Source organism: Rattus norvegicus, chromosome 8, assembly GCF_036323735.1.
Source record: "Rattus norvegicus strain BN/NHsdMcwi chromosome 8, GRCr8, whole genome shotgun sequence".
NCBI classification, from domain to species: domain Eukaryota; kingdom Metazoa; phylum Chordata; class Mammalia; order Rodentia; family Muridae; genus Rattus; species Rattus norvegicus.
In genome coordinates, this window is record NC_086026.1 from 118,841,182 (window position 1) to 118,865,902 (window position 24,721).

At 39.2% G+C, this 24,721-nt stretch overlaps 1 protein-coding gene across 34 annotated transcripts in view; it reads left to right on the forward strand.

Moving 5' to 3' along the window:
- The window catches only part of Map4 (microtubule-associated protein 4), a 142,413-nt gene that overhangs the window by 40,789 nt on the left and 76,903 nt on the right, over positions 1-24,721 (forward strand). For all 34 annotated transcript variants that reach the window (XM_006243813.5, XM_006243815.5, XM_006243814.5 and 31 more), the window contains exon 2: positions 11,133-11,374. In XM_006243813.5, the coding sequence (XP_006243875.1) occupies positions 11,152-11,374 (223 nt within the window). In that variant the 5' untranslated portion in view covers positions 11,133-11,151. The remainder of the gene's footprint in view (positions 1-11,132; positions 11,375-24,721) is intronic.

Below are 24,721 nucleotides of genomic sequence, written 5' to 3' on the forward strand. Positions count from 1 at the left end.
GGTTTTTGACCCAACTCCTGTCTTCAAACCCCACCCTATTTTTGGAAGCAGGATCTTGTTATGGAGCCTAGCCTGCCTGCAGCTCAGGTCTTTCTTTCTTAGCTTCCTGAATGCTGGGATCACCAACACTATCATGCCCAGCTGCTCCCCTGCTGTAATTGCTTTTCTTTGATATATTGTCTGTCTTAGATGCCAAGTGTCTTTTGCCTTTTTAAATTGTTGAAAGGTTCATTTTGGATAGATCATCATCGAATTGTTTAATTTCTTTTTTTCTTTTTATCCATTCATTTGCTTATTATTATGTTTATTTACTTGTTTAGGAGACAGGGTTTTTCTGTGTAGGAATCATGGCTGTCCTGGAACTCAAACTCTGTAGATCAGGCTGACCTCTGAACTCAGAGATTCAGAGATAGACCTGCTTCTGTTTGCTGAGTTTGGGGGTTAAACAGGTGTGCCATCACCACCCAGTTACTTGATTTCTTTCATGGTATTGTTTCTCAGGTGCTATGCTTCCTAGTATTCTACGTTAGTTTGTCAGGGCTGTGTGTGTGTGTGTGTGTGTGTGTGTGTGTGTGTGTGTGTGTACACTACATGTGTGTGTGATGTTGTGAATGATAACAAAAACCATACTCAGATTGTTTGTTACTTGGTAGGTATTGGTTAACTGACATTTTGTTTCCTTAAATATTTTTATTGCAAGCCTTTAATCCCAGCACTCAGGAATTAGAAACAGGTGAGGCTCTGAGTTTGCGTCTACATAGTGAGATCCAGGCCAGCCAAGGCTAACCAGAGAGACCCTGTCTCTAAAAGCTGCCTTATCCTCAAAAATAATAACAAAAACAACAAAAAGAAACAAACCCAAAAGACAACAACAAACCTTTTACTTGTCCATATTTCCTAATATCACGAAGATATTTTTCCATCTTACCCTGTAGAGACTTTACCTTTAGGCCTGCCATTCACCAGGAATTTACTTTGTTTTTGATGTTGCTGGAACTCAAATTTCCCAGTTGACTCATTGGCATTTGTTGAAAAGATATTTCTTCTCTGCTGCTCTGCAGTCACATTTCTAATATATATCTGAAGCTTGGTCTTCAGGGGAATGTGGTGAGACCTTTAAGAGGGAGGGGCCTGTGCAGTTGTTACTGGTCTCAGTCTGACTCTTGCCTCCTATCTCAATGTGGTCTTTCTTGTTTCTCCTATAGTAAATACCATCTTCAATGATGTTCCTCCTTTCCTAGAGGCTGGCAGTCTTGTTTTTAATACTATAAGCTGAACTCTATAGAAGCACCCAGCTCAGGGCTAGGGATGTCCTCCATGGTAAGATTTCATGAATGAAGTGCTGGCTTAGATTCATAGCAGCAAACTGAGTGTGGTGACACACAGCCATAGTCCTGGCCATCTCAGCCACATAGTTCAAGACTAGCCTGTTATATGTGACCCTGTGTCAGAACATTGTTATTGTTGTGTTTGCATTGTTTCTATGCACATGTGTGTATGTGGAGGTGAGAACAAAAGGAGCTTTTTCCTATCCATCTCTACTCATTGACTGAGTCTCACTGTATAGATTAGTCTACTTCTGTTGGTTCTGCCTCCCCAGAGCTGGGTTTAAAGGCATGGGTTTTGGGAGCAAAGGCAAATTGTCCTTCTTATGTGCTTTGATATTCATGAATCCTCACACACAAATAAGTGTAATTAGTTAAATAAAAATAAAAACTAGGTGCGGTGATAGTGAACGGGAGAAGGTGTACGTTGACATGCTTTGAAAGGTATTCTGATGCATAGTGATGCTGGTATGCTCCTTAGACACAGCAGACACAGTTAGACCGCAAGGTTTGGTTTATTTTGTCTTTTTGCTTGTGTTTCTGGTATTCTTGCTTCTCTTAGCTTCCTTAGCACCAGCCTCTTTTATAAGTGAGTTGTTATCCCTGGCTCTCATTTCTACTGTCTTTTAAAAGTGAGGAAATTAAATTATAGGTCATTTAAACTATTTCACTGTTTTGTTTTGTTTGTTTGTTTTGTTTTTGGAGACAGGTTTTCTCTGTGTAGAAACTCGCTTTGTAGACCAGGCTGGCCTTGAACTCACAGATCCACCAGCTTTTGTGTGGATTAAAGAGTGCTGGGATTGGGGTTGGGGATTTAGCTCAGTGGTAGAGCGCTTGCCTAGGAAGCGCAAGGCCCTGGGTTCGGTCCCCAGCTCCGAAAAAAAGAACCAAAAAAAAAAAAAAAAAAAAAGAGTGCTGGGATTAAAGACATATGCCACCAACTAAACTTAAGTGTTCTTAAAAAAAGTTTTCAGGGGTTGGGTTCGGTCCTCAGCTCCGGGGCGGAAAAAGTTTTCAGATGTTTTATTTATTGATTTAAGATTTTTAGCATTAAGATGTCATGTATGTATGTATGTATGCATGCATGCATGTGCTCTATCTTCATGCGACTAGAGGAAGGAATCATACACTATTACAGACAGTTGTGAGCCATCATGAGGATGATGAGAATTGAACTCAGGACCTCAGTAAGGGCAGCCAGTGCTTTAAACTACTGAGCCATCTCTCAGCCCTTACTTACTTTCAAAAGTTCATTTTTTAAAGAGTTATTTTGTGAGTATGCTTGCCATACTCTCAGAGGTCTGAAAAGGATGTTGGATTCTCTGGAACTGGAATTAAAGATGGTTGTGAGCTGGGAATTGAACCCAGGTTCTCTGCAAGAACAAGTGTTCTTATGGTCCCCTCAGTCCTCATCTGTAGATATTTTTAGTTAGAAAGAACTTTTGGCGAGGATGTTATTTGTTAACTTTTTTAGTTAGAGGAAGGAAGGAAGGAAGGATAAAGCATAGTAAATAGAAAAGCTGTTTTAAGAGTATGCTTTCTTTTCAAAACCTTGAGTGATGATTGCCCAGAATTTTAAGATTGATTTTTATTATAACTGAGATAAAATTAAATATTGCCTCCAAAGGATGATTACAGCAGCAATGTAGCTGCTGTGTCATTCTCATCTCTTGTTTTGGCCCACACAGCCCGTCTTCAGCAGACTTGCTCTGTGTATCACATGGGTATCAATGGGAGGTATCTAGTGTAGATTATTCTTGCTGGAGAAAAGATTTAAATTTACTTGTGTCGGAAGTGTGGCAGGCTGGTGCTTGTTTGTAGATCCAAATTTCATTCAGTCATAACCGAACCCAAGTTGCCTGCCTAGTCCTTGTAAGTAAGCAAGTTTGGTTTTGAACTTGGTGTTCCAAGGCTATTAATGTGGTGTGTTTATATGTTTGCAATGTTTTTATATTTAAGGGAAAGGCTGTTTAAAATAGTGAGAAAAGGAGCTACTTGTTTTGGAACCAACTAGAAGTAAAATGGAACGTCTTTTACCCTTTACCAGTAAGCTGTTTCATGTAGGAGGGTCACAGGCAGCCTCAGGTATTGCAGTAATCATGGGTTCTCTTTGTTGGTAATCCAGTGATGAACAGAACAAATGGCTCTGAGTAGAACTCTGCCAACCCTGGAAATTTCAACAATTCATAATAGTACAGCTGTTGTCCTTGTGTTGTTAGGGGGGTGTACTGTGGGATGGAAGGTTAATATTTTTCAAAGGGATACTGGTTAAGATAGGATCCTGCTAAGTTGTCTATTGCCGTTTATAAGTCTCTGCCAACAAAACAGGAGAAATTCATATATATGCCAGTGAAAAAGGTGGTAGCTGATCTCTCTAGAGAGCCTTGCTTAATGATTGGTTTTTCTTAGAGTGAAATACCATATTTATGGAAGTCAATTTTTTTTGTTAAATAAATTAAACCACAGTTAAAACAGAAATAAGATTCAGCTTGATATGTAGTAAGTCTCTGAAATAAATAAGTTAAAAACAAATCTGGGAAATAAAGCTATAGTTTAATATCCAAAAGTTTACCAGGCAAACTATAAAAAATATTTGATTTTTGAATATGAATGCATAATGATGTCAGCTATATTCAGCCTGTCAGATTACAAATGATCTCTGGGACTGTCTGGGATGCTGGATTCTTTCCAAGCCTGAGGAACAAGAGTCCATTTTAGTAACAGCGTCCTCTATAATGACACTAGCAGCTTAGTGTCAGCTTCAGAATCCTGTGTCATTTAAACCAGCCATGAAAGGTGGAGTGGGGTCCGGGGTGGGGGTGGGAAGGAGTGGAGGAAGAAAATATTGACCACCAGTTATCTACGTTCCTGTTGTAGCACTGAAATCTCCAGAAATCAAAACAACTATAGAAGAACAGATAGTTTTCAGTATAATTACTAACCATAATAGCACACACACAGAGTAGTGCGTGCATATGGTCCTGGTACTCAGGAACCAAGTTCAAGAGTTCTAGACTGCTCTTGCTCTCTTGCCTTCTTGCTTCCGCTCTGTCCTCTCACCCCTTCTTCCTTCTCTCCCCATTCCACTCTCCCCACTCTCTCCATTTGCTCATGGCTGCTACTCCTCCTCTCCTCTACTCGTTCTTTCTGCCTCTCTCTGTCTCTACCTCTTAACTTCCCTCCCCATTTCCTAAATATGCTATATTCTATACTAAAAAACATTATTTGAAATGCATTTATCTTTGAGAAACAGTGATACAAATGGTAACTAAAAAATAGTACAAGGAAATAGAAAAGACACTTTTCTTTTAAAAGTGACTATAGACAAAAATTTGAAAGCTATCAGACTTGCCAGCATGTTGAAACAGTATCTGCTGTGTGCTGGCTGCTAAATTATTTTTCTTCCGTTTCATACTAAAACCCAAAACACTTTGAATGAAACCTGTTTTGGAGATGAGGAAGAAAGCAATTTGATAAGATCTTAATTTAGACTGCATGTGAACAGTGTCTTGTACCCACTAGGAGTCTAGAGTGGGGCATAGTATCATAGGCTAGTGTCTAGGGTTCAGATTGAAATGAAGATACTGTAGTCATTAAGGAATATTATACTTTTGATTGATTGATTGGTGGCACTGTTTAAGCTTCTTCTCTTCCTTCTCTTTGCTTTCACAAGCAAACACAGTAACCAACTTGGCTAGAGGTAGCCACTGGCCATTTGTAAGCTGGAGTGGCAGTTTCACATCCGACAAATGAGTGCAATTTTTTAGGGGACTTCCTATGTTTGAAAAATTGTCTCAAACCAAGCAAAGTGACAAACATGTATAATCTCTGCACTTAGAAAACAAAGACAGGTGGAGCTCCTGTTAGTTAAAGGCCAGCCTGGTCTACAGGCCAGCAGAGCTATGCACTGAGACTCTGTCTCAAAACAAAATAAAAGTTGCCCAGACTACTGTTTATTGTAATTAGATATAAATATATCTATATAGACCTTGTCCCCCAAAGTACTTTAAATGAGTAATCTCAGACTTTGTTACCACAGGTATTTATGATCTCATCCTGTGTTGTTGTTTATTATTTATGAGCACATAGCTATTAATAGTAAACAGTAAGCAGAGGAAAAAGGACCAAGATCCTCTCGACTGCTTCATCATCATGTTACAGAGTTTTCTGTTGCCTTACTTTACCTGTTTTTATTTAAGACCTTGGTAACCAGATAATTTCACCCCAGACATGTGGTCAAAAGGAAAGATCAGATATCCAACTTGCTGTACTGGAGAACACGTGTTGTTTCTGCCTGCTTAGACCCTATGGGGCTTGTCTTCTGGCAGTGAGGTATCAAGTCTCTGTTGATGTTGTTAGCTAGAGCAGAGTGGAGTTTCGTAAGCTCCAGTCAGATTGGTTCAGAGAGTAGACTGAGTTCAAATTTTAGTTCCTTCCTTTCCCCATTAGAGCTTTTGCCTTATAGTAAGCCATATAGCTGAGAATACTTTTTATAAACCTTTGATTTGGAGAGTCTTTTTTTTGCCAACTATGGCGACACATGCCTTTAATCTCTGGACTTGGGAGGAAAAGTCAAGAAGCACTCTTGAGTTTGAAGTCAGCCTGGTCTACATAGTGAGTCCCATGATAGCCAGGGCTATGCAGAGAGATCCTGTTTCAGGGGAATTAAATAACCAGCCAACTAACCAACAATCCATCTCAGGGGAAGAGAAAACAACAACAACACACACAAAAAAAACCAAAAACAAACAAAAAAAAAAAAACCAAAAACCAACAAAATAACCACAATACAAAACAAACAAATTAAAATTATTCCCTCCCTCCCTCTCTTTCCTTTAATGCCTCTATGTACCCCTTCTCCAGCCCCTCATGTTTCCCCAACCCTTCCTTTCAAATTGATGATCTCTTTTTTCTTATTATTGTTTATAATATATATATAAAATATATATATATACAACATAAATGTATAAAGTTAACCTGCTGAGTCTGTTTAGTGACACTTGTGTGTATGTGATTTCAGGACTACTCACTTTGTATTGGATAACCATCAAGGGGATTCGGCCATGGATTCTTTGTCCTTTAACAGTCATTAGTTGCCAGTAGTTCTTTGTACTGTTGGAACCTCTCTGAGATTTTAACCTTCCGTGTTACAATGTCTATTGGTATTCTATTTGTTTAAGTCTCATTTAGACAACCATCTTACTAAGGTAATACCTTCCCTGTTATTTCTGATAGATACAATATTTTTAATTATTTGGCTTTCTGAGACAGAGTCCTGGAACTCCTTTGTGTAGATTAGGCTAGCCTGGAACTCACAGAAATTAACTGTAATTAAAGGCATGGGCCACAAAACTAAGAGAAATTCCAACAATTTAGTGACTTACTCAAGGCTCCAACATCAAATTAAACCACTATATGCCAGACTCATTTCAAGATTCTTTCTCTTACTCATAAATTTATTTAAATTAACTTTATTATTTATATAGATCAATAAATAAATGGCCAGCGAGAAAGAACTTTTAGAAATAGATTTTTTTCATACACAAAGATAACTTTTTTCTGTCTTTATTTTTGATTTGGATGTTTCAAGCATCTCAAAATCCTTCTGTCTCAGCCTCCTGCCATTGCCAGTGTGTACTAAGAAGCCTAGCTAATAATGTTTTTGTTTTTGAGACAGAGTTTGTAATAAGGTTTTTAATAATAAGGCTTTTATCTTCTTGAGGTCTTGATATGAAAAGAAGACTGTTGTTTTGAATTTTTCTTTTTCCCCTCAGGGTCTCAGTGTGTAGCCTTAGGTGTCTTGGAGCTCCCTCCTAAGCTGAGCTGATCAGGCTGACCTTGAACTCAGAGTTCCACCTATCTCTGCCTCCCAAGTGCTGGGAGTAAAGTCCAGTGTAGAACTGGATTGTTCATAAAACATAAAATAGCATTGAGGCATAATTTATTGTTAAATAACTTTACTCTGTATGTGTGAGGTAAAATGTATATGCTATTGTTATAGATACACTAGCAGAACAGTTTGACAGGTCTTTTGAGCACTTAAAGACTATGTTATGTGTACATAATTTAGAATAAAAAAACTAGAAAATCGATTCCTTTTATTTATAATAGTTATATTCACTTCTAACATAATATCATGTTCTGCAAATAGTGATTGTGTGTGTGTGTGTGTGTGTGTGTGTGTGTGTTTTGAAATGCAACTTCTGCATGTAGCCCAGGCTGGTTTAGAATTTAGTCTTCCTGTTTTACCTTTCTGAAATTTGGCTGTGAGCTCCTCTAGCCTGCCATGTGCATTCAGATAGTTTGGTTATTCTTTACATGTCACCACATGCAAATAGAAGTATGATGTAGAACATGTGCACAGATGTGGTACTGGAATCCTGTAGTCCCAGAATTTAAGGCCTTTGTGCTTAGCTGCCATTTACTGGGATCATGGATGTGCCATCATTCTCTGGGTCTTTATATACAAGTTCTGTCCATAATACCTCTACAAGGCTGAATGTGAAGAATATATGGATGGGAGAAAGAAAAGCAAGCCCACATGGTGGCATATACCTCTTATCCCAACAGCTGAGAGGCAGAGGCAGGAGGAAGATAGCAGATTTGAGGCCAGTCTGGTCTCCTTGAAGAAATCCTGTCTCAAAACAAAACAAACAAAAATCAAAGCTAAGGGCTGGGAGAATGGTTCAGTGGATAGAGAACTTCCTATGCAAGCACTGTGACCCTAGTTCAGATCCTAGCACCTGCATAAAAAAACCAGGCATGGGTATTCATGGCTGTAATCTCAGCATTTGACAGTTAGAGTCTGTTTTAAGCAAACAATTTTAAGGCAGAGAACAGTAGAGGAAGACATCCCATATCTCCTCTGGTCTTTTTTTTTTTTTTTTTTTTTTTTTTCCGGAGCTGGGGACCGAACCCAGGGCCTTGCGCTTCCTAGGCAAGCGCTCTACCGCTGAGCTAAATCCCCAGCCCCTCCTCTGGTCTTAATAGAATGTGTCTCTCACATGCACTCGCGCACGCGCACACAGACACACACAGACACACAGACACACATGCACATAGAGGGGGCCGGAAGAAGAGAGGTAGAAGGAGGGAAAGGGAGAGAGGAAAGAGAAACAGTCCATATAAATTAACTAAGTCAGACATCATGGCTTATGCTTGGAATCCCACCTAGCCTTTGTTTGGGAAGTTGAGGTAGGAGGATTGCTGTAAGTTCCATTCAGCCTAAGCTGTGATATCATGTCTCTGTTTCCCCAATAAAATAAATACTAAATTAATTTTTCTTGTTATTTTTCCTTACAATAATTTAAAAATATATAATTAATGCTTTTCTTTATGTGTATATGGACAAACCTCCAGGATTTTCCAGGTTGATTAAAAATGTTTGCTTCTTTTGTCTAAGATCTTAACAATAGGTTAGAAGATCTTGGTAGTTTCCGTTTAGTTTTAAATTCGAAGACCGAGTGAATTTGATTAGAGTTACTTATAGGAGCTCGTAGGAGAGGTTAATTTTACAGGAACATGGCCAATTTACTGGGAGCTTCCCCGTTGAAAGCCACCGTGTATAAATCTTGTAGAAGTAGTGGACTCATGAGAGTTAACAGGTTTAATCTTGTGCAGGTATTCTGCAGGAAACCACAGCAGATGGGAGAGAGGGAGCGAGGATAGCAGCATGTCATGCCTGGAAGACAGCAATTTCACAAGACTTTACCCTGTTCTACAGCGTTTCATTCTTTCTATCCCCTCTTCCTTGATGTTCCCTGAGCCTTGTGGGCTTGATATAAATAAATGCTCTAGGGCTGAGCATTCAGCACTCACTTCTTCCCAGCAGTTTGACCAGTATGAGTCTCTGCAGTAATAGCTACCTATTGAAAAAAGAAGTTTGGGTTGGAGAGATGGCTCAGCGGTTAAGAGCACCCAACTACTCTTCCAGAGGTCCTGAGTTCAATTCCCAGCAACCACATGGTGGCTCACAACCATCTGTAAAGAGATCCAATGCCCTCTTCTGGTGTATCTGAGGATAGCTACAGTGTACTTATATATAATAAATGAATAAATCTTTAAAAAAAAAAAGCTCTGACTAAATATTTAGGGAATATATTTAGGCAACTTGGCAGGTGCAGCGTGTCTATTTATAACACAAAAGCATTAGTTTCTGCACTAGAGCCATGTGCTCATCTGCCTTAGACCTTTTATCAGGCTTACAGTGCCATGTGTGGACTTTCTCCTTTGCAATGGGACACAAATCCTATAATAGTCATGCCTGGCAGGTGGGTAGTGTAGCATACAGGGAGTCCATAGCTGAATAAGACTGTTGGTTAACTATTTTTCCCCATCAGCCACCATAGTACCTTTTGGGGATTGTGAAATCTAGCCAGCAGGGAAGAAACTTCCAACTTGGTCCTTTCTACCCCGCATCCCCAACCCTGCACCCACCCTCTGCCCTGCCACCAGTGTGTGGTATCTTCACCCATAGTGTTTTACCAGAGTGGACTTGATGGGTGGCCAACTTTTATGGCAGTAGCCTGTATTGTTTTGGGAGCTACAGGGCCATCTTAGCCCCTAGGGAAGGCCCACCCTGGCACTAGGATCTTCATTCAGTAATAATGTATATGGCTTTTGGGAGTGGTTTTATCTATCCACAGGATACTTCCACTCAAAACATGTAGAGATCAAAGGACAGCTTCATGAAAAATTGGTTTTCTCCATCTTCACATAGAAATCTGGAGCTCAAACTCAGCTTGTATGGCAAGCGCATTATTCTTGAGCCATTTTGTTGGCCTAAATGGTTTATTTTTCAAGCTGCATAGCAGTGCTGAGTGTGTCATTGCTGACTCAGCTATGTACAAGTGAATGAAGAGGCAGTACTCAGCCCAAGGCAAGGTTTTATACTTAGTCTTATGGGAAGAGGGGTTTACTTGCCTGATAATAGAATCTTTTTTATAGAAATAATCTACTCTTGTACATTCTTTTAATAACTATTTAGTGACCTGATGTGGAAATGAAATAAAAAGTATTATGAGAGTTTCAAAAGATGCACTGTAAGGTCTAGAGAGATGGCTCAATAGTTAAGAGCATTGCAGTTAAGAGCCCAGAGAACCCGAATTAGGTTAGGTTCTCAACACTCACATTTGTAGCTCTAGGGCATCTAACATCCTTCTGGCCCCCACAGGCAGTAAGCATGCCTGTGGTACACATAGTGTGCATGCAGGTAAAATAACGTACACACATAAAGTAAATAAATAGTTTTCTAGAAGGCCTGATGTGAATGTTGCTGGCTATAACTGAATGAATGAACGAATGAATTTTGGCTGGGGTTAGAGGCTGTTAAATTCGAGACAGGGTTTCTCAGTTTAGTCCTGGAACTCAGGATCGTGCCTGGCCTCAAACTCAGATTCTCCTGCCTCCCTCTGCCTCCTGTGTTGCCACAGCCTGGCTTGTGCTTTATTTCCTATATTAGTAAAAAGAAGCTGGTTTTGATTACACATTCCTGTATTGTGAGGCAGACGATACATTGTGAGTTAGGCTAGCTTGAGCTACATATAGCAAGATCCTGTCTCAAATAAGTAAAAAGAACAAAATAGTCCTCGACTTTTCTGCCGTGAGAGAGATGAGAACTGTGTTAGCAGCAGTGACTCACCTTGGGTGATTGTTTAATTGGTCTTGAGCTTTTATTTTCTCACCATCTAAAAAGTGTTGGCTGGATCTAAAGTTGTATATTTTGGTTCTCTTGAAAACAACCGAGAAGCTCTAGTGATGTGTTTGACTTTGCAGTGCTCATTCGAGACTTCTCTTTGCCCTTAACAGGCAGTCGCAGTGGTAAAGAATGGCGGACCTCAGCCTTGTGGATGCATTGACAGAGCCACCTCCAGAAATTGAAGGAGAGATAAAGCGAGACTTTATGGCTGCGCTGGAGGCAGAGCCCTATGATGACATTGTGGGAGAAACTGTGGAGAAGACTGAGTTTATTCCTCTCCTGGATGGTGATGAGAAATCTGGGAACTCAGAGTCCAAAAGGAAACCATGTGTAGACACTAGCCAGGTTGAAGGTGAGTGTTTAAGCCTAAAGGGGTTTCAGAGGGTGGACTGGCATCATGACCTGTCACCACTGAGCTTCTGATGTACACTAGTCACTTGAAGTTAGCACCCAGGAGACAGAGAGAGGCAGGTGGGTCTCTGTGAGTCCAAGGGTCTACATACAGAGTAGTTCTCAGGCAGTTAGGGTTACACAGAGAAATGCTGACTTGAAAAAACCAAAAGAGAAAAAGGAAGAAAGAAATCAAGGAGGAGGACACATTACTCTTTAGTCAGACTAGTGTTGATAAACTGATGATGACTTAATCTTCTGTAATGCTCATCTACTATCTAACTTGCTTCATAATTTCCTCTTAAAATTTCTGCCATGTTTTTCATTTGAACATAGCTTTGTGAAATTTAATGCATTAAATTTGTGCTTCTAATCCAGTTTATGTTGGAGTCAGATTGTTGGGGTGATCCCGGGTTTGGAGTAACTCACTTTAAGAAAGGGCAGCTTTATTAATACTTGGCTGTGTGTTATTTATTGGCTATGGTTTTTACATCTATATTTTAGAGGGATATTGATTTAGTTTTTTAGTAATTTGTGTGCATATTTGGATGGCAGTTTGGTATTTTGAGATGGAATCTCATGCTGTGACTCAAGCTGCCCAGGAAGTCATTATTTCTCCCATTTTATTAATTGGCCTTGAACTTCTGGGCATCTTTAGCTCCATGCCTTTATGGAGCAGCAGCATTTTAGGTGTGAGTCTGCATGCTGTACTCTTTCATTTGTTTCTAGAATTGAAACATGCAGACTTCAAAAATGAGTTGGCTGCCATTGAAGTCTGAAGTAGAAATATTGAAAGTTTGAGGAAATCTTGGTCTGTGTCTGAACGGAAGTGAAGCAGAATAAAAGGAAGTACCACAACGGAGCATGAGCAGACGGAGCATGAGCTTGGGAAGCGCCCCAGCGCCTGTCTTCTAGAATGTTATGTAAAATTGATATATATTTTTTTGTGTTGTGTAATTTGTTGATACAGCACCCTAGCTCTCATCTGTCTTTTTAATGTTGATGTGGGAGTGACATAATCACTTCGGACTTTCTATAACCAAAGTGGAAAACCTGTTGACTTTTCTGTATACTTTGTGGGGAAACATACTCTCTATCAGGTGAAGAATTGAGAGTATAAGGTTTTACCATATTCTCAAAAATATTTGTTCAAAGTAGAAAGTTGGATTTCTTTTTTTTTTTTTTTTGGTTCTTTTTTTTTCGGAGCTGGGGACCGAACCCAGGGCCTTGTGCTTCCTAGGTAAGCGCTCTACCACTGAGCTAAATCCCCAGCCCCGGATTTCTTTTTTTTATTAAAGATTTATTTATTATATATCAGTACACGGTAGCTGTCTTCAGGCACACCAGAAGAGGGCATCAGATCTCATCACAGATGGTTGTGGTTGCTGGAATTTGAACTCAAGACCTCTAGAATAGCAGTCAGTGCTCTTAACCACTGAGCCACTTCTCCTGACTGAAAGTGGATTTCTAAATGCAAAATAGTTCACAATGGTCCTTTGACTGACACATGAAAATAAAGGAAATTCAATAGGGAGGAAGGAAGGAAAGAAGGAAGGAAATGGTAAGGTTTAACTATTGCGGAAACCAATGGTAGTTTTGATGTTCCTCTCTGCTAACTGATTCTCTTCAGAGTGTGAAGATGCTTATTTCTTAATTTTCTGTTTTCTTACAGCTGTTTGATATTCCCACAGTTTAGGACTGATGTAGCTGGGAAATAGTGGAATTAGTTTTTCTGTTGTTGAGTTTCATCTTACTCTGCAGGGTTCTGGAGGTTGTTGTTGAAACAGGGTGTTTTTATATATCAGAAGTGTTCGATGTTCTGGAACTCTGTAGACCATGCTTCCATCTCACAAAGACTCTTCTACCTCCACCTCCTGAATGCTTGAATTAAAAGCGTATGCCACAACACCTGGCAGTGCGTCCGTCATCTGAGTGATTTGCCTCAAGAAGAGGAACATTCACTCTTTTTTTTTTCCCCCAGAAATAAGGATTGAACTAGGGCTTCTGACAGGTTTTGAATTTTTTTTTCAAAACTTTACATTTGCTTGTTTATTGTGTACATGCATATAACATGTCATATGTATGGAAATCAGAGGACATCATAGGGGAGTCAGAAGCCACAAGAGTCTGAAAGATTGAACTCAGGTTGTCTCACTAAGTGGTAAGCATCTTTACCTACTGAGCTATTTGGCCAGCCCTTAATTTTATACTTTTTCTTTTCTTTTTTTTTTTTTTTCTTCTCAGAGCTGGGGACCGAACTCAGGGCCTTGCGCTTCCTAGGCAAGCGCTCTACCACTGAGCTAAATCCCCAACCCCGATTTTTATACTTTTTCTAAATTCATTTTGTCTGGTTTATATAGATTATCACTATTTCTTCAAAACGATAAGATTTTACATTTGTGTGTTTCCTAGAGAACACTTTTAAGTGAGCTTTTAAAATTTGTTTTGCTTTTTGGGACAGGGTTTCTCTATGTAGCCCTGGCTGCCCTGGAACACACTTTGTAGACAGTGCTGGTCCTGAATCCAGAGATTCATCTACCTCTGCCTCCCCAGTAACTCCAGTTCCAGGGTATACAGTGATGCATAAATATGCATGCAAAGCATCCACGTATGTAAAATAATAATGATAATAATAAATCTTAATTTACAATAAGAATCAATATATCTAAATAAAAATTTTTTTGCAGTGTGTGTGAAGGTTTTGTCTGTATTGGTGTGTGCATACACTGCACACCTGTTGAGACCACTGGACCTGGGGTTGCAGTTGTTTGTGGGTACCATACACAGGTGCTGGTTCCAGAAACTGAGTTCTCTGCAAAAGCAACGTGTGCTCTTAACCTGTGAGCCATTTATGGAGCTCCACCAGCACAGTTTTTAAAACAATATTTAGTTTTTATTTAGAGTGTTTTGCCTGCCAGTATATGTGTGCTGTGTGCATGCCTGGTACCTGTGGAGAGGCCTAAAGGGTGCCAGATACTCTGGAACTGATGTAAGAATGGTTCTAAGCTCCTATGTGGGAACTTGGAACCGAACCTGGATCCTTTTAAAAAGCATCAGGTCCTCTTTTTTTTTTTTTCTTTTTTCTTTTTTCTTTTTTTCGGAGCTGGGGATCGAACCCAGGGCCTTGCGCTTGCTAGGCAAGCGCTCTACCACTGAGCTAAATCCCCAACCCTGAGCATCAGGTCCTCTTAAACACGTAAGTCATCACTTAGTCCTAAGAACCAATACGTTTTAAGAAAAAGATTTATAGCTAATCAGTGGCGATGCATTCATTTAATCCCAGCACTCAGGAGGCAGAAGTAGGTGGATCTCTGCATTCAAGACCAGTATGATTTTTACAGAGCGAGTTCCAGGACAGCCAGGACCTACCCAGCAACCCTATATCAAACAACAACAAAGCAAAAAAAGAAGAAAAAGAAATTAAAAGGACTTGTTTTATTTTCATTTATGTTTATGTATTTGTATGAGTTATGCTATGTGTGCGGATGTCCATGGAGGCCATAATGTGCCTGGACTTAGAAGCAGTTGTAAGCTGCCCTACATGGGTTCTGAGAACTAAATTTGGATTCTGTGCTTTGCTGTAGCAATAAGTGGACTTAGCCAGTAAGCCATCTCTGACCACAAATAAGTTCTTTGGAATAGTTTTTGAGGCATTATGAAGAGCTCTGAAGACTTACTGTTCCTTTTGGGCTTAAGATACAGCCTATGCTATTCTTAAGATATAGCCTATGCTATTCTGGAACTTTGTCCTTCTGGCTCACTTTCTCAATGTTGGGATTAAAAGCATGTGCCTCAAGGCCTATTGTACTCCATTATTTTTGTTTTATTTTACACTTTTTTGGTGTGTGCTCAAATTTGAGGTACACACCTAAATTTGTTTTTTGTGGATCAGGCTTGGTTAAGTTCTTGCTTGTTTTGATTGTAGATTCAGGCCAATCAAGGGAAGTTTAAACCATTGTGTCATATCTAGATATAGAAGCAGCAGCCAAATGAGTATACACATAATAGAACAGTTGTTTTCATTTCCTTTAATTCTTTTTTTTTTTTTTTTTTCTTTTTTTCGGAGCTGGGGACCGAACCCAGGGCCTTGCGCTTGCTAGGCAAGTGCTCTACCGCTGACCTAAATCCCCAACCCCTCCTTTAATTCTTAAATAATCACCCTAATTGTCTTTAACTAAAAAGTGGACATGCATTGTCTTCCACACCTGAGATCTTAGCTTTATAAAGAAATGATGAAGGTGGTCATATAGGCTTTTCAAGGGTAACCTGGGCTACAAGAAACCTCATCTCAAAACATAAGATTAGTTGATGAAATCAGGATAGGAAAGTTGCTTTTTTTTTTCTGTGTACAATTTTTGTAATGAGGATGGTACCAGTTTCTCCAAGAATCATTTTTTGTTAAAGTGAGGAATGCATTTCATGAGTGGGTGCAGTGGCTTGCTTGTCGTCTGCTGCATTTGTCATTGTTTTGGGATGTATCACTCTTCTTTGATTACTCCTAAAGTGCCCAATGCCTCGGAGTTCATTTTGAGCACTCTGGGCCTGGCCCTTGCATGCCTTTCAAATACTAGTAATAAAGGTTCTGTGACTGTCTTATACTACTGAATATTTTATTCATCATAAAGTAGTTTGTAAGTTTGTGGGTAGTTCACTTTTTCTGTGTCCCATTTATAAGATAGAAACTAAGAAGGAATTCTTTGAGACTAGCATTTATGTAGAATAAAAAGTTAGGTGCTGGTATATGCCTTTTATCCCAGCCTTTGGAAGGCAAAGGCAGGTGGATCTCTGAGTTCTAGGTCAACCTAACCTGGTCTATATAGAGAATTCCTGGTGTACATAAAAAAATATAAAGAAATTAGTCTAGGACAGTGCTTCTCAAGGATGAGCCTTTGTACCATCATTTTCAGATCATGTGGGACTTGTGCAGTGTACAGAAGATAGGCTCTGGGGCTTCCTAGGTTAGAGGACATAAGTCAGTCTGGACAGGCCAATAGACTGCAGAGTATTTTCATTCATATGACTTGGCCTTAACGAACTAGTGCAATCTGCCAAATTGGCCACAAGAGGGTGATGTTGGCAAGAGTCTGACACCTTGCATTCCCTTGTGTTGAGCCTTTGCTCAGTCTTTCTGTTTGACCTAAAGCTTACTTATGGCTCTCTTCCTGCCTCTCAGCTTTTTACCCCCTTTCTTTTTGTTTTTTGTTTTTTGTTTTGTTTTGACTTTTTTTTTTTTTTTTTGGTTCTTTTTTTTTTTTTTTTTTTTCCAGAGCTGGGGACCGAACCCAGGGCCTTGAGCTTCCTAGGTAAGTGCTCTACCACTGAGCTAAATCCCCAGCCCCTTGTTTTGACTTTTTGAGTCAGGGTTTCTCTGTGTAGCCTTGGCTGTCCTGGAATATAGCTTTTCTTTTTTTTCCTCCCTACTTCGTGTGGGCTCTTCTTTTGTCTCCTAACAGAATCTTCTCTGACTCAGTGCAGCTTCTCCTGGCTTAACTGTCACCTTCTCAATTATCACCTTTTCACTCTCTTAGATTCAACTCCTCAGCCTCCTACTCTCTGACCCAACTCCAATCCTCCTCCAATACTATTACCCCTCTCTCAGTCTCCATTGGCTTTTTAAAAGTTGTTAATTTATTTTAGATACACCAGGTGAGAGCATTGGATCCCATTACCAATGACTGTGAGCCACCATGTGGTTGCTGGGAATTGAACTCAGGATCTCTGGAACAGCGATTCCATTAACCATTGAGCCATTTCTCCAGTCCCTTCTCCATTCTTTCCAATGTCTTTTCCAGGGTTTTCAGGTGTCTGCTGTAATCTTTCTGTTGAGCTCTCAGGAGCACATCCACATGTGAGATAAAAACTTACTATCCTGTTACTTGGGTACTTCTTGAACCTTTTATACCTTTTCTTCTAGCATCTTTTTTTCTGGAGTTCCTTGTCGAAGTCTTAATCTCTGCCCTCAGTTCTGCGAGCCTTTGGCTTCTAGTTCTGACCTGAGCATGCACGGTGTGGCACTCAGCAGTCTGTTTTAAAGTTCTACACATAGGCCTACTGTTGCTCTGCAGTGTAGATGGCCTCTGTATTGCAGGAGACCAAAGTCCTGCTCATAGACCCATCAATGGTCTCTTGGCCAGGCTTTTGTGGCTATCAGGTGAAGGCAAGTGGCTGGTCAGAAGATCTCCTGCTCAACTCTCAGCTTTCTTTGTTTTGTTGGTATCCACAGCTTTTTGTTTCCTATGGAAAAATAAACCCATGTCTCCAATACAAAACGTTCACAGATCCCATTTTGATGTTAACATATCCTTCTAGTATATAGGCTGTTTTAATTCCAGATTTTAAAAAATAACCCAGTGTCTCTCAGCTGCTGCTGTTCCTTTCTCATTAGCATTCAGTAAATTTAAAAAGAGTACTGTTTAGTCTACCCCAGAGAGTCTTTATTCTATTTGTTTTATAAGTATTTCTTTGGGGCTGGGGATTTAGCTCAGTGGTAGAGCGCTTACCTAGGAAGCGCAAGGCCCTGAGTTCGGTCCCCAGCTCCGAAAAAAAGAACAAAAAAAAAAAAAAAAAAGGTAAGTATTTCTTTTAAGGTACAATTAGATCTTTCTATAATTGCCTGTGCTATATGATTATAAGGTATACCTGTAACATAATTTTTATTATAAATTGCAAAGAATTGCTTCATCTTTTTTTAAAAAGATTTATTTATTTTATTTATATGAGTGCGCTGTAACTGTCTTCAGACACACCAGAAGAGGGCATCAGATCCCATTACAGATGGTTGTGAGCCACCATGTGGTTGCTGGGAATCGAACTCAGGTCTCTGGAAGAACAGTCAGTGCTCCTAACCACTGAGCCATCTCTCCAGCCCAAATTGCTTCATCTTACTGGAGACAAATGTGAGGGTATTGTCAGTCTTAATTTGTACAGAAATTCCTATAATAATGACTACTTCCAATAAATTATAATTACAGAATCCGCTTTTTCAAAACTCATAGCCATTGCCCATTGAAATCCTGAATATAATCAGTAGCATGGTGTGCAAACTTGAGTTGTCTAAATTCTGAAAAATGAAGTACACCCATTGTGGGTGCTGAGGTCCTTGGATGTGGCTTAGTGAATGGTAAGCAAAACCTCTGTGCTGCTCTAGTAGTAGCACAAGTGCCCATCTCCAGTGACCCTCTGTGTGCACAAAATAGAGGATCCTAGCAAACTAGTAGAATGTCAGAATGGGCCCAAAATGGAAGTGGATTGCGCCCCCCCACCCCCAATCTTTATTTTATGGAAGTCCACTTGGTGCTGGCATCCTGGCACTTCTCCACAGTACCAGTGAGATGGTTGGCTATTCCAGAGCTTGTGTCAATTCTCTGTTGGTCCAAAGGCTGTATAAAAACTCTTGCTGCTGTGCTATACAGTAGATGTGCACATTAGTGCTGGTTTCACCTCTCTCACCCTGTCCTGGATCCCAGTTTCCACAACCCTGTTGCCAGCTTTCATTTCTTTTGTTGCCTTTAGGATAACTTCTAGTAAGTAATGGAGTTTGATTATTGTTATATAATATTTGATTGCATTGTGAACCCCAATATTGTGAACTGGAAAAACCTTGTGGTATGACTCCCCCTTCCCCCCTTATTTCTTTCTCCTAACACACGTTTTAATCCTAGAGCTAAATAGTCAACCCTAGGTTAAGTTGGGGAGCAGCAGCAGTAGACAGTGAGTGGGCAGAGTGAACACATTGAGTTGAGAAGTATCTAGGGCAGCTGTAGAGGGGAAAGGGCTTTTTCCTTCTGGGATTTTTTTTTTTTTTAAGACGCCAAAATGGGGGATATAGGAATAATAGAAAAAAAGATAACTGAGTCTATTCTTATAGATCTTTGTATATTGGTAAAAATTAAGGTTATGGGTTGGGGATTTGGCTCAGTGGTAGAGCGCTTGCCTAGCAAGTGCAAGGCCCTGGGTTCGGTCCCCAGCTCCAAAAAAAAGAAAGAAGAAGAAAAAAAAATTAAGGTTATATTTGATTACTTTGGTATAGATCTTGTATTTGGTATAAAATTAAGGTTACAACATAATATATCAACTTTTAAGATATATATTTATATATTATGACATACATAATTAAATAATATTTATATTCATTTATATATTTATAACATTTATAATTCTTGAAAATGCAATGTAAAGTTCTTGTCCTTTTGAAGGCTACCATTACAAATTGTTTAGGATAATTAAGAGATGCAAGTTAAACTTATTAGGTATCGGTTTAGTTAATCACGGATAAGTTAATCAGATAGTAAATAGCTAGAGATATTTGCCTATTCAAATATACTGAGATAGTTAGATGGCATTTAAAGATGTTTTACTAGTTCAAGACATTTTGACAATGAGACATGTCAGTTTCTGTCTGGCAGCACCCCCTTGTAACTTCAGAGAGGATAGTGAGCATTGAATAATGAGTTTGCTTCAAATATGGCAACCTGCCACTGGGCAAGAAACTGCCTTTGCTTCAAACCGCTGACAGCATGCTGTCTAAGCTGTGGATAAGCAGGACACAAAGAAAGTGAAGTCTTCATGATTCCTGCTCACAAAAAAATCTGGGAGATATTCTGGGCCAGTAGGCCAAAGAAATGGATGGCCCAAAGTTGCAGAGGAATTTTTGGGTGGCTTGCAGTATCTGTCATTTCTATAGTTTTAGAAGCTGCTTACTCTGCACTTCCTGTTTATTAAGGTAATATTTAGCCTTCTCATGTCATAGTTATAGTCTCATTCTTAAGCTTAAGTTTAGGATTTAAGAAAATAAGGTCTAAAAAGATGTTTTTATGTTAATAAATGCTAGTTATGATAGAAAATGATTTAAGTACAGAACTTTTGATTCACCAAGATAGGATATATGGTGTAGAGTACTTTCTCCAAGGTTGCCAAACACAAGTGGACTGGCCATAGTGAATTTAATTATTACCAGAGAGTATATAGTTTATTGATATTAGACAGTCTTTTATTTAGACAAAAAGAGGAAATGTTCGAAGATATTTGAACGCATTGTGAACCCCAAGAACTGGAAAAACCTTGTGGTGTGGCTTAGCCCTAGCATACACCTTTAATTTGAGAGCTAAACAAAGTCAACCCTAGGTCAGGAGGCAGAGCAAGCAACCAGCTGACAGGGAATGAACATAAGTGAACAGAAAGGAGGATCTGTCTGTCTTTGAGTTGAAGACAGCATGGAGAAGGAGGGGTCTTTTCCTTCTGTAGTCTGTGGAATAGGAAGGTCAGCTGGGTGCTTTCAGCTTTTCTAAGCTAGGAGGCTTTCACCATAGCATCTGTCTCCTGGATCTTCATTGGTATACTCGAATAGCTAGAATTTTCATTTTAAAAAGAAACGGTTATAAAAGAACCAGTAGGACATGTTCTTATAATTTTCTTGGCTTGTTTCCAGGTGATTGATAAACCTTTACTGTTAATGTTGTGTTATGGGTTCATGAAATATTGAGGCTTCTAATATATTTCCTATTAAATTAATAATTGTACTAATAGACCTGGCAAGCCTGTATGAGACTGAATATTGGTGATATATAATGGATAGTTTCTATTTCTGATTGCCTGTTGCAGTTGCCTAAATAACAAGGTTAATTCTGAATTATCTGGAATAAACTCAAGAATGAGCTGGGGACCGAACCCAGGGCCCTGTGCTTCCTAGGCAAGCGCTCTACCACTGGGCTAAATCCTCAACCCATCAGTGATTCAGGAAAATCTAATAATACCATAAGAATTGCATACAACTCTATTGAATCGAAGCATATGGGCTTTGAGCTACTTTGCTTTATTTTTTTCTGACGTTTATAACTATCCATTCCCAACTTACTTGAATCAATGTAAAATGTAGGCACTTGAGGAATTGGTATTCCACTTACAATATGCAGAAGAACCCAATTAGTTCTCTTGTTCTTAAGATACTTGCTGTTGCTATGACCTATTTGCCAGTCTTCCTTGATTACCCATAATGAAGTAATCTCAGTGTTGGTATTTGGCACTACAGTTTCTGCTTGGTCTATTCCAGACAATTGATATAGTCTTATTCTTCCTTTTATTAATTAGAAACCTTTTCTTTATTTTTTACTTTGTGTGCTAAGAAGAAGCATTCTAAAATACTGTCTTTACATAATAGTAAGTCCAGTAGGAGAATGAAGGCCAACTAACCAAAACACAGTCCAGTTTGCCACTTATATGATCCACATATATATACCTTGCAGTCTCTTTCCTACTGAAGTTAACTTTCACTGCTTTCTTTGTTAGCTGTCTTGTACTATCTAAGTCTGAATTTCCTTGTTATGTTTGAAACAAATTACTTAACTATTTCATAGTTTATCCGGTGGTGGGCTGTAGCCAATTAATAACTCCCATTAATTTTTGAAAATGATTAAGAGTTGGAAACTGATCTGTATCTTCTGTGGTTGCATTTTTTTAAATTTATTTATTTATTGTATAATCCAGATAGGGTTTAGAATCTCCGCTCTGCCCTTTTCAGAAGCAGTCTGCAAACCCCAGCAAGGCAAATGTCTGTTTGTTTCACTAGACATTTTCTCTATAAAGTGTTTTGCTTCAGAATCAGCCAACGAAACACCACCCATGTATTGATAAATAATAGATTGAAGAAATTGTCTATGAATTATTTCTAGCGGTTGTTGTATAAAATAAAGTTGTGCTATTTAACGTCCTTTTGGAAGAATTTTCCACTGATACCTTTCTTTACAGGTTGAACATTATTATGTGTTGGCACTGTGAAGCCAATTTTTTCCTTATCTTAACTCTTGCAAGAGGATAGTAAAATTTAAATCGATTTCTATTCCAGGCTGTAATGGACCCATTGGTTGGATTACTCTAGTCAGTAACATTCTCAATTTCCTCTGAAAATTCCATGAGCTGGTAGACTGGTAGACTCTTCTGTATGTTGAATCTCCAGGTGCATTAATTAAGCTTCTTCTTTTTTTTTTTTTTAAGATTTATTTATGTTACATATACACGTCAATCTCTTCATGCATACCAGAAGAGGGCATCGGATCCCATTACAGATAGTTGTGAGTCACCATGTGGTTGCTGGGAATTGAACTCAGGACCTCTGGAAGAACAGTCAGTGCTCTCAACCGCTGAGCCATCTCTCTAGTCCTAATTAAGCTGTAGTTAGAGGTCACTGCTCTACTGTCACAGGCTTCTTAACCTTTTTAAGGGTAGGACTGTTGGTATAATTTCAGCAATGCCCCCTTCCTTCCCTTTATAAATTTGGAACCGCAGTCTCTGTTGTATCCTGTTCTTGGACGTTTTGCACAGTCTGTAATTTTGTAGCTGACTGGAATGCTGCACAAGAACAATTTTTCAGAATACTGTAGAAATCCTATTGGCAATATCTAGCCAATAAGAGTTGACTGTGCCTGCTGTAACCTCCAGTGTAGGTGAACAGTATGTACTAAACCTGAAATCCAGGTTTTATTTGTTGAAGTCATAGAGAAAGAACCACTAAGCCATCTCTCCAGCCCAAGGACTGTTAAAGAAAACTTATGTTTTCCTTAGGTGCCAAAATTAATAACTCTTTTTGTTGTCAAAGCCAGTTGAAGATCTGGTCCTCAGGGGTTACTTAGTATGGGAGGAACTTCCAACACCTGTTATTATCTCTGTTTCCAGTTATTCCAACTGTATGAAGATAAATGGAAGGCCGTGGAAGTGTGGAGGAATTTTCCTCTTTGTTGAACCCCTTCTTTGCAGACTGAACACTGAGAGTCCACTAAGTGGCATCTCCATGGCCTTCCTAGACTACAGAAAAGGTGGCTTTCCATGAGTACAGGATATTTCGAGATGCCCAACAGTTCCCTGAGACTTAATCTGTAATTATTAGGTGAAGCCTGAATATAAATTACTTTATTTAAAAAAAACTTGGATTAGACACATGAAGCCCACTACCACTAGAATCTGTGGGTCCATCCTGTAGCATTTGGCAAGATCTGGAAATCCCATAGGTAAGAGAAAATATAGACATGGAAATTTTTGGGAACTTTCCCTCTCATTTACAGGATTTACTTTGATTGAACAATGGCTATTAAAATGCAGTTTATCTTGGGAATCACTTCTCATTAGTCCCTAGAAGATATTTAGCCATACACTGGTTGAGCAATAGACCAAGAGTTCTCTTCCTAAGCACCTGAGGGTCTGACTTATTCCAGTTGTCTAAGAGACCAGTCAGTGGGGAACCTGAAGGTTTCTTCAGGGATTTTACCCCCTCCTTAATGAGTCAGTGCCCTTTAAGTCCTGAGATGAGGCCCTAAAAGTGATACCTTCAAGAGAAATCCAGGATGAGTCCTCAAAATGATACAGTCTGTGGTGATTTTGATTGCATTCATTTTTTTCTGCCAGTTAAAGAATTAAGAGACAGGGTGTGTGTGTGTGTGTGTGTGTGTGTGTGTGTGTGTGTGTGTGTGTGTGATGTAGCAGCTAGTCTGTAAATGAGGATTAAAGAATAATTTAAAAAAAATGAATCAAGAGACAGGAAATATCTGAAGGGCAGCAGTGACGGGAACTGTCAAGTACTGAGATTCGATGCAGGCTGAGTGCAGGTTGTCAGACTTGTGTAGCAAGCATGTTTAACCTCTGAGCTGCCAGCTATCTCCAGTATTCTATTTTTGTAGGAACTTTAATCTTGGAAACTTAAGTGACCATGAATGTGGTAACAAACAAGTTATAATGATATGGTTCAATAATTTGAATTATGTGCTAAGGAAACTTTTCAAAAATTCTCATTTTCTAGAATTTGACAACTCCATTTTTAATTCTTTTAATCTTGATATAAATAATTGGAAACAGTCTAAATTCCAGAAGGATTTGTTAGTCATTAGTAATTCATTGTGTTTAGGTCACGCTTTTGGGTGGTAATTGTGTGCTTTCCAGCTTGCACATAAGTTTTCCATTATAACAACTCCCAAGACCTCTTACATGTGAATAAATGCCTAGGTCTAAAGCCTTGGATTGTTTCCTGACTAGCTCATAACTCGATCATCCTATTATTCTATTCTAAGTCCTGCCATCTAGTTGGTTATCTTGTTCTCAGATCATGGGACCATCTTCCTCCAGAGTTTGGGGGCTAATCTCCTTCACACCTGACTCTATTCCTAGAAATCTTCTCTTTACTAAAACTTCCACCTCCCTATTTCCTGCCTAAACTAATAGGCCAACAGATTTTATTGACAGGTGATGCAATACAAGAGATTCTCTCTACACTTTTGTTTCCTAGTTGTCTCTCTGAGGGAAGTATGTCTCTTATAGAACTCTTATT